General features: G+C 44.4%; 2 protein-coding genes across 2 annotated transcripts; both read left to right on the forward strand.

Annotated features, from left to right (window-relative positions):
• The first annotated feature begins 403 nt into the window (after positions 1–403).
• LOC106441940 lies at positions 404–1,303 on the forward strand. Its single transcript, XM_048775049.1, has one exon. It carries the CDS (start codon positions 404–406, stop codon positions 1,301–1,303), a length of 900 nt encoding a protein of 299 aa, XP_048631006.1.
• Positions 1,304–5,431: 4,128 nt separating this feature from the next.
• LOC125604874 (secreted RxLR effector protein 161-like) lies at positions 5,432–5,875 on the forward strand. The gene has a single exon (XM_048775050.1). The coding sequence runs from the start codon at positions 5,432–5,434 to the stop codon at positions 5,873–5,875; it is 444 nt and encodes a 147-aa protein (XP_048631007.1).
• Positions 5,876–10,401: the final 4,526 nt, after the last annotated feature.

Here is a 10,401-nt window from a genome sequence, read left to right on the forward strand (position 1 = left end):
GAATCTGAATACGAAATTGCATTCGTACTGTTTTAAAATATCGACCAGCATGTAGATCACACAAACTTAAGTTTGTTTGCATTAGTAGACTTACATGGCCGTGTGGCCTTACGTTTGATAGCACCATGGTCGATTAGAATTGATTCATTTTCATGATTGAATAATACTTGTTGTGGCCGAGCTTGTTGATTATCTTGCGGCCACATGATCACATTGTGAACCTAAAATTTCGAATGATAATGTGATTCAGATGTCGAAAATAGCAAACAGAGACGATGCAGCCCTTAATCTCTCTGGAGATAACTACTTGCAGTGGGTGCTAGATACAAAGATCAGCTTAAGGTCAAAGGGACTTGGTGATACTATCATCAAGGACAACAATGAGAATGATAAGAATAGATACATGGCTATAAGTTTTATATGCCATCATCTAATTGAAGGTCTAAAAGATCAGTACATGACAATAGAAAATCCACTAGACCTTTGGAATGCTTTACATCATAGATATGATCACCAGAAAACCGTGTTACTCCCAAAGGCTACGAATGACTGGATGAATCTCAGATTCTTAGATTTTAAGTCAGTGGATGAGTACAATTCAGCCTTGTTTAAGACAGTCTCGATGCTAAGGCTTTGTGGTGAAGAAGTAACCGAGGAAGAGTTACTTGAGAAGACCTACACTACGTTCCATGCATCGAACATAATACTGCAACAGCAGTACATAGTGAAAGGCTTCGCCACATACACTGATCTGATCTCGTGCCTACTACTGGCCCAGGCAAACAATGAGCTACTGATGAAGAACAGTGAAGCTAGACCTGTTGGAACAGCAGCATTGCCAGAAGCCCATGAGGTTGAAAAGAAAGATCCCAACGAGTGCAACTACGCCCAAGATAATAAGAGATCACATGGCAAAGGCCGAGGTGGATACAAGAGGCGTGGCCGTGACAACTACTCGAACGGCCGAGACAACTACTCGACCGGCCGGAAAGGAAACCACAATAATCGTGGTCGTGGTTCCAACTATGGCTGTGGCCGAGGCAGTTATGGCCGAGGTCGAGGCGGCATATCCAAACCGTCTTACGCGACCAAATCTGTTTGTCACAGATGTGGGATGGACAACCATTGGGCCAAGAATTGTAGAACCCCTAAGCACTTATGTGAACTCTATCAAAAGAGTCTCAAGAACAAGAACCCGGAAGCTCACATGGTTCATGATTCCGGATATGATGCTGATGATGATTCCGACTTTGCTAATGATGACCTAATGGATTTTGAGACTTCTGATTGTCTCAAAGGATAAATTTTGAATCACTTATGATTCCTTTTGTGTTTTTATTTTATTGTTGTTTGGTATTCTGACTTTTATAATAAGAAAGTTTTAAAGTTTTATAAAGTCTCTCAGATTAGAAATCTTATTACTTATAGAATGAAAGATGAAATGAGTATACTCGTGGTGGATAGTGGCACAAGTCACACAATACTTAGAGACAAAAGATACTTCATGAATCTCAAAATGCAAAGTGCAAATGTACACACCATTGTGGGTGTAGCCAGCCTGATTGAAGGTCACGGCCAGGCTTATGTATTGATGCCTAAGGGCACTCATCTAGAGATCAAAACCGCCTTGTATTCCCCAACCTCTAGAAGAAGTTTATTGAGTTTCAAAGACATAAGGTTGAATGGTTTCCATCTTCAAACATGGGAAGAAGGAAATAAAGAATTCCTTAACATAAGTTCGATCACCAAAGGCAATAAGAAGATCCAAGAGACCATACCTGCAATGTCTACTGGTCTATACTATGCAAAGATCAGTATGATTGAGGCTAATGCCTGCAAAATTTTCACTCTATGGCATAATCGGCTTGGCCATCCCGGTACTAGTATGATGCGAAAGTTGATGATGAATTCACAAGGGCACACATTCAAAGGAGTTGTCCCATACAATCTCACATGTGGAGCATGTGCACAAGGGAAACTCATAACAAGGCCATCACAAGCCAAAGTTAATAAAGAGATTATAAACTTTCTGGAAAAGATTCAAGGAGACATATGTGGACCAATAAACCCACCTTGTGGGATGTTTAGATACTTCATTGTCCTGATTCATGCATCGACCAGATGGTCGCATGTTTGTCTACTATCCACATGAAACTTGGCTTTTGCACGCTTGCTTTCTCAGATAATAAGACTGAGAGCACACTTTCCAGATTTCCCTCTAAAGACTATACGTCTAGACAATGCTGGTGAGTTCACGTCCCAGGCGTTTAATGAATATTGTATGTCCATGGGGGTAAATGTAGAAAACTCTGTGGCACATGTACATACACAAAACGGCTTGGCCGATTCTTTCATTAAACATATCAAGCTGATAGCCAGACCATTACTAATGAAGTCTAGACTCCCGGTATCAGCATGGGGACATGCGGTTTTACATGCAGCTGAACTGATTTGCATCAGGCCATCTAATGAGCATAGATATTCACCATCCCAGTTACTTACGGGTCATGAGCCAGACGTGTCCCACATCAAAACTTTTGGATGTGTTGTTTACGTTCCAATTGCTCCACCATAGAGAACTAAGATGGGACCATAGAGGAGGATGGGAATATATGTTGGATATGACTCCCCAACTATTATAAAGTATCTTGAGCCAACAACCGGCGATTTGTTTAAGGCCAGATACGCAGACTCACGGTTTGACGAGTCCACATATCCGACCTTAGGGGGAGATAATAGTCGGTTGATTAAAGAAATAGAATGGTCTCGGCCATCAATATCTTGGCAAGATCCTCGGACAAAAGAGTGTGATATGGAAGTCCAAAAGATTATACATCTTCAAAAGCTAGCTAATCAACTGCCAGATACATTTGCTGACCAAACTAGAGTGACAAAGTCATATATCCCGGCTTGTAATGCACCCATAAGAATAGATGTCCAGAAGGGACAATGTCAAGTGGCTACAGAGTCTAAACAACGTCTGAAACGTGGTAGACCAATTGGTTCCAAAGATAAACAGCCTCGAAAGTCCAAGAGAGGTGCTGGATCCGAGAGCATCAAGGAAACCGTCCAGGACATTGATGGACCGGCCGAGCCGACCAGAACGGTCGAGCCGAGTGGGCCGGCCACACCAAATGATCCGGCCGTTCCGCATAGTGAGGTTCGGGACGCTGTACTTCATGGGACGCCATGGCCGGACAATCAAGAGATCTCTATAAACTATATGATGTCTGGAACACAATGGAACAGAAAAGATATCGACGTCGATGATATATTTGCATACAAGGTAGCACTTGAGATCATGGATATAGATGAGGATCTAGAACCTATGTCCATACAAGAATGCATGCAGAGATCAGATTGGATCAAATGGAAAGAAGCTATAACGTGGAGTTCGAATCATTGAGAAAGAGAGGCGTTTTTGGCCCTATAATCCAGACACCAAGTGATGTCAAACCAGTAGGATACAAATGGGTCTTTGTGAGAAAGAGAAATGAGAAAGGAGAAGTAGTGAGATATGATATACCTTGGATTTGACCCATTTTTATCCATGGTATATTATTATTTTACTATATATATATCTATGTTTTCTACTCTTCTAGGTATGTTTTCAGGTTCAGGTGCATTTCGGAGTAAAGCTATGACTTTGGAGCATTTTGGAGCATAAAGGACATTTCACCCGAGCTGACCACTTAGAGGTCGACGAGAGGAAGAATAATCGATCGATACACATCAGTGCTGATGGTCGATATCAGGAAATACCTCGACAGATGAAGATTAATATCTATCGATGTACACAAGTACCGTCGATCGATGTCGAGACACCAGACGCGACATTTTGGATTCAGCAGACTTAAAAACCAAGGCCAAGCCAAATTACCAAAATGCCCTGGCGAGTTTTTAACCTAGTAGAATATATACTGCCAAAGTGTTTGACGGCAGGGAGAGCTTTTCTTTTCTAGACCTAGTTTTGTTACAAGTTTCATTTGGGAGAGAAGATCACTTGTGATTGGAACTCCTTGTTTCATTTTCTTATCGTCTATTCTATGAGTTTCTATTTATCCATTGATATGAATTGCTTTGTTATGTCTGAGTAGTTCAACTGTTAGATCCAGGGTTCAGATAGGTTTGTGGGATTAGCCCAAAACTATAGATCTGCCTTGTTGTGATATTCATGATAGATTTGTATTCATTGCTTGTTTTAGCCTAGCTAACTAGAACATGATCATAGGATTGCATATTCAAGCACCCTTGTTATCCCATCCTGAAATCTATCTATCATATTAGGATTGCTAGAGAGGGCTAACCGCCAATTTAGAATCTTAGTAGAGCATTTTCATACTCGCGCATAGGCCTGGCTAGAACCCGTCGATCGATGTCCTCAACTGACAATCGATCGATGTTGGCAAAAGTGTATTGGTCGACGTCTTAATAGACTATCGATCGACACTCTCTTGTGTCTGCATCTAACCGGTGAGACAGAAGATCTAGTCTGTTAACCAGTGGTACATGTGACAGCTGATCACTGAGTTAAGCGAATGAGCTCTAATATATCATGCATGCAACAGTTAGGCATCCATAAGAATTATAATCTCCAACACCTGAATAGTGGCCCTGCATCTAATATCATTTCCAACCTAAGTTACATTCATCATTTACTCGCTAGTTACTATTGCTATTTTATTTAAAACATTACAACCTTTAGAATTAATAAACACTAGATTTAATTGTTCCCTAGCTCCTTGTGGATTCGATCCCTATGTACTACATATGAACCTCTTTTATGAGAGTAACACTCCTTAGGGTAATTTGAGTGGTATCAAGATACAAAGCACGGCTTGTAGCACAAGGATTCTCACAGAGACCAGGAATAGATTATGAGGAGACATACTCCCCTGTGGTGGATGCAACTACATTGAGATACCTAATCAGTCTGGCCGTAAAAGAGAAAATTGATTTACACCTAATGGATGTAGTGACTGCATATTTATATGGTCCACTGGATAGTGAAATTCATATGAGAGTTCCAGAGGGTATTGAGCTCAAAGATAAGAAAGGTTCTCGAGAACAGAATTGTATTAAGCTGAATAAAGCCTTATATGGTTTGAAACAATCAGGTCGAATGTGTTACAACAGGTTATCAGAGTACTTAGTGAAAGAGGGTTATAAGAACGATCCAATAAGTCCATGTATCTTTATAAAGAAATTTGACAGCAAGGGCTTTGTGATAATGTCGGTTTATGTGGACGACCTGAATATTATAGGAACCCCTGGAGAGATTTCCCAAACAGTCGAATGTCTAAAGAAAGAATTCAAGATGAAAAACTTAGGGAAAACTAAGTTCTGTTTGGGACTGCAATTTGAGTATGTAGAGAAAGGAATCCTTGTGCATCAAAAGACTTATACATAAAAGAAACTCAAGCAGTTTAATATGGACCAGGCTCATCCCTTGTCGAGTCCTATGGTCGTGAGGTCCGTAGACCTAGAGAAACATCCATTCGGACCTAAGAAGCCGGACAAGGAGACACTCGGGCCGGAAGTGCCTTACTTAAGTGCCATTGGAGCTTTAATGTATTTAGCTAGTCATACAAGACTGGACATCAGCTTTGCCGTCAGCTTACTGTCTAGATTCAGTTCATGTCCGGCTCTTAGGCACTGGAACGGAATAAAACATCTGTTCAGATATCTGCAAGGAACAAAAGACCTCGGATTGTTCTATACCGGCCGGCCAGGAGAGAGTTTGGCCGGATATGCAGACGCTGGGTACTTATCTGACCCACATCATGCTAGATCTCAGACAGGCTATGTGTTTATTCACAATGGGGCTGCAGTATGTTGGCGGTCCAAAACAGACATTAGTGGCCACATCTTCTAATCATGCCGAGATCATAGCCATGTATGAAGCAAGCCGAGAGCTTGTTTGGTTGAGGAACATGACCGGCCACATCCTGAAAGAGAGTGGTCTGGCCGTGGGAAAGGAAAAGGAAGAGCCAACGATTATCTATGAGGACAATGCAGCTTGCATAGCTCAGCTCAAAGATGGCTACATCAAGGGAGATAGAACAAAGCACATCCTGCCCAAGTTCTTCTTCACCCACGACCTGCAGAAGGCAAAGGAAGTTCAAGTGGTTCAAGTTCGATCCAGTGACAATTCAGCCGACCTCTTCACCAAGTCTCTGCCAACCTCAACGTTCAAGAAGCTGGTTCATCAGATAGGAATGCGCCAGTTGAAGGATCTTCAGTGATGCCTTCATCAGGGGGAGTGTCGTGCGTTGTACTCTTTTTCCTGTCTATGATTTCCATTTTTCCCACCTTGGGTTTTTGGTTTTCCTTGAGAGGTTTTAATGAGGCAACCTCATGCATGATACAAACCCATATGGTTATAGCATCCAAGGGGGAGTGTTATAAATCATGAGTGGATTGCTATTAACCAAGACAAGGAGAGAAGGCCCATCAGGCCACGACCAGACCCAGCCGCGTCCGGAGGAGAGAGAGCCGGCCACTCTTTGGCCGACTTTAGGATTAGGATGTTTTGCCTTTCTCTTCATCTTTATCTTTAGTAGTTTTCCTATTTCCTCTTGGTTTAGGATTTTTACTCTTTCCTTTTATCCTCATCTTGTAACCCATATATAAAGGGAACTTATATTCAGAAATAATACACACGATTTCCCCATTCTTTTACAACCGGTTGGCCAAAGAGTGGCCGACTCTCTCTCCTCTGGACGCGGCAACGGCTGGGCCAGGTCGTGGCCTGATGGGCCTTCTCTTCTTGTCTTGGTTAATAGCAATCCACTCATGATTTATAACACTTTTAACGTTATTTTACTTACTCCGTGAATCAGAGGCGGGGTAACAACCCCTTCTTTTAGACCCAAGACTAGCTTCGGCGGGTCGATCCGGGCGGAGGACATTGTCAGGTGGGGAGTTTGGCTGGGGCGGCACATCTGTTAAAAGATAACGCATGTGTCCTAAAATGAGCTCAACGAGAACAGAAATCTCGTGTGGAACAAAAGGGTAAAAGCTCGTTTGTTTCTGATTTTCAGAACGAATACGAACCGTGAAAGCGTGGCCTATCGATCCTTTAGACCTTCAGAATTTGAAGCTAGAGGTGTTAGAAAACGTTCGATGTCGGCTCTTCATATCAATAGGGAACGTGAGTTGGGTTTAGACCGTCGTGAGACAAGTTAGTCTTACCCTACTGATGCCCGTGTCGTAATAGTAATTCAACCTAGTACGAGAGGAACCGTTGATTCGCACAATTGGTCATCGTGCTTGGTTGAAAATCCAGTGGCGCGAAGCTACCGTGCGCTGGATTATGACTGAACGCCTCTAAGTCAGAATCCAGGCTAGAAGCAACGCATGCGCCAGCCGCCAGATTGCCGACCCTCAGTAGGAGCTTCGGCTCCCAAAGGCACGTGCCGTTGGCTAAGTCCGTTCGGCGGAAGCACCGTTCGGACCGCCTTGAATTATAATTACCACCGAGCGGCGGGTAGAATCCTTTGCAGACGACTTAAATATGCGACGGGGTTTTGTAAGTGGCAGAGTGGCCTTGCTGCCACGATCCACTGAGATTCAGCCCTTTGTCGCTAAGATTCGACCCTCCCCCTTTCCAATCACACGTTCTGCCCATAAACGTTAAAAACAAAAAACCCAATAAAAAATTCAAGTATATAAGAAGACGTCGTCGGAGCTTCGAGATTCTTACTTGGTGACATTCACTCTCACCCTAATATTTCAGATTGGCCGATGAAATGCAGCCCGCATGTGCACAAGTCTCGGCTAAAAGCATCCTGATGGGACATTTAAGCCAAAAAGAGTATTCATTCATCCCTTCAGTACGCTTGCCCTTCAGTACGCTTGGCCTCGATCATACCACAATAAAAACTAAGGGAAAACGTTAACACTTGGTGGGATTATGAAAAGTCGAGCCAGAATAAGTACATTTGGACCATCAGTTCATTAGAACTCGGGCTAGCATCAATCAGACTGACTTGGACAGTCCAGTCCATCAAAACTTGAGCTCATGTCCAGATCAGTACACGAACAGTTCACGGAAAGGGCCAGCGTGCTGATATGTGTACTGACATGGTGCATCAGTTATCCAAAATCAGTACACGAACAGTCCATGGGGAGGGCGAGCATGCTGATATGTGTGGTCAGCGTGCTTATATATGTACTGATGGGCAGTCCACGGACAGTCTATGGTTCTCCAAAATCAGCCAAGGGAAGGGCCAGCGTGCTGACTCCAAGGACCAGCGTGCTGATATGTGTACTGATGGACAGCCACAGACGTTCTGTGTGTGCTGACGGACAGCCACGGATGTCCTGTGTGTGCTGACGGACACACACGGACATCCTGTGTGTGCTGACGAACACACACGGACGTCCTGTGTGTACTGAACAGACAGCCCACGTGGGCCAAAATAACACGAACAGCCCACGGGAAGGGCCAGCGTGCTGAGCCTAGGACCAGCGTGCTGATATGTGTACTGATGGACAGCCACATACGTCCTGTGTGTGCTGACGGCCACACACGGACAGCCACGGACGTCCTGTGTGTGCTGGCGGACACCCACAGACGTCCTGTGTGTACTGAACAGACAGCCCATGTGGGCCAAAATCATCCGAACAGTCCATGGGAAGGGCCAGCATGCTGAGTCCAACGACCAACGTGCTGATATGTGTATTGATGGACAGCCACGGACGTCCTGTGTGTGCTGACGGACACGCACGGACAGCCACAGACGTCATATGTGTGCTTGCGGACACCCACGGACGTCCTGTGTGTACTGAACAGACATCCCACGTGGGCCAACATCACCCGAACAGTCCATGGGATGGGCCAGCGTGCTGAGTCCAAGGACCAGCGTGCTGATATGTGTACTGACGGACAGGCACGGACGTCCGGTGTGTGCTGACGGACACACACAGACGTCCTGTGTGTGCTGGCGGACACCCACGGACGTCCTGTTTGTACTGAACAGACAGCCCATGTAAGACCCGAACCCTGGCCTCTCCACCAGATGGAGTTCGCAGGCTTACTTATAAATTTTCTTGCTTGTTTGATTCATTTTAAGTCTTTTATTTACTAAGTCATATTCGAATATGAGGTTCATAAACAAAGGAACAGATTTCACAGCGGAATAACAATGTGTTAACTTTGTATTACTTAGAAACATGAGATCCAATACACAACTTCTTAACAGTTTCATAGACAATCACTAGTTCATCCCCAGCATCATCTAACCACACGTTACACAGCCTCTCACTGACCGAGCCTTCACGGCTCCTTGGCTTGACCAGAACCATCCTTAGTTCCTGAAACCACAACCAGATAAGCATTAATCATAACCAAGAATACAAAGGATTGATTCTACAATGCTTGGCTTGGTCCCTAGAACTTAGATAAACCGCAGTCCACATAATCATAAAAAGTATGAACCTATCTACTGTATCCTAAGTCATTCAACCAACCACCCCTTGACTTAGAATCAGATAGATAGTCCAGAATAGATAAACAGAACACACGAACAGATCCGGATCGTCCCCAAAGACCAATCCGTGTAACAGGATAGAATCTACGTGCGACCGGCCAATGAAGTCCGGCTCAATGGCCCAACGGACTCCCTTACCTGATCCGGCCTTAGGCCTGGATCCAATCGGCCGAGTAATCCTCAAGCTTAATCCGGAAGGCTTAGCAATCGGTCAGACCCTGCGACTCTCCTTGGCTTAGACAAACCGTGACCTTGTCTTACTTAACAAGCCATAGGCTGATCCATAAGGATCGGTCATAACCTGTCGTACCTCTCGGTCCTTGTACCTTTTGATGTTCGTAACCTTTGGTATCTCGTACCTTTTGGTCACTAACACCCTTTGGCAACTCACAACCTTTGGTAACTCATGACTCTTGGCAACTCGTGCCCTTTGGGTCATTCCCAACTGTTCGTCCTAACCACCCAGTCTTGGTGCGATCGGATCTTCCGTCTAACCGACCCGTATCTAGGCTAGCGGTTTGATTATGTTCAGCCAAAGCATAGGGACGTGTCCCTTGGACTCAACCAACACAACCTTTCGTGTTTAACCAGAGAGAAGAGAAGAGAAACAAATTGAAACAGATAAGGAGAGCCGGATGGGACTTAGGAACCGAGCAGAGCCGTGATGCGGTCGCATGGACCGTCTGTTCGGTCTGATGGAGCCATGGCCCATCACATACCTTGTGAACCACGTCTGGGTTCTCCATGATCTTCTCCTTGTCTTGATCTCCAATTCTTGACCGAAGTTAGTTCCCAAACGATCAGAGTCGCCGGAACACAACACCACCACACTCGGCCTTTCTCTTGGCTGGAACTCTCTCTTTCTCTCTTTCTTTCTCTCTACGTTTTTCTCTGAGTATTTACTCTG

This window comes from Brassica napus, unplaced genomic scaffold, assembly GCF_020379485.1.
Source record: "Brassica napus cultivar Da-Ae unplaced genomic scaffold, Da-Ae ScsIHWf_646;HRSCAF=948, whole genome shotgun sequence".
Lineage (NCBI taxonomy): Eukaryota > Viridiplantae > Streptophyta > Magnoliopsida > Brassicales > Brassicaceae > Brassica > Brassica napus.

What these genes read in the sequence shown, in the direction of transcription:
- LOC106441940 (XM_048775049.1), top strand. Translation starts at nt 404, where the DNA reads ATGGCTATAAGTTTTATATGCCATCATCTAATTGAAGGTCTAAAAGAT.
- LOC125604874 (XM_048775050.1), top strand. Translation starts at nt 5,432, where the DNA reads ATGGACCAGGCTCATCCCTTGTCGAGTCCTATGGTCGTGAGGTCCGTA.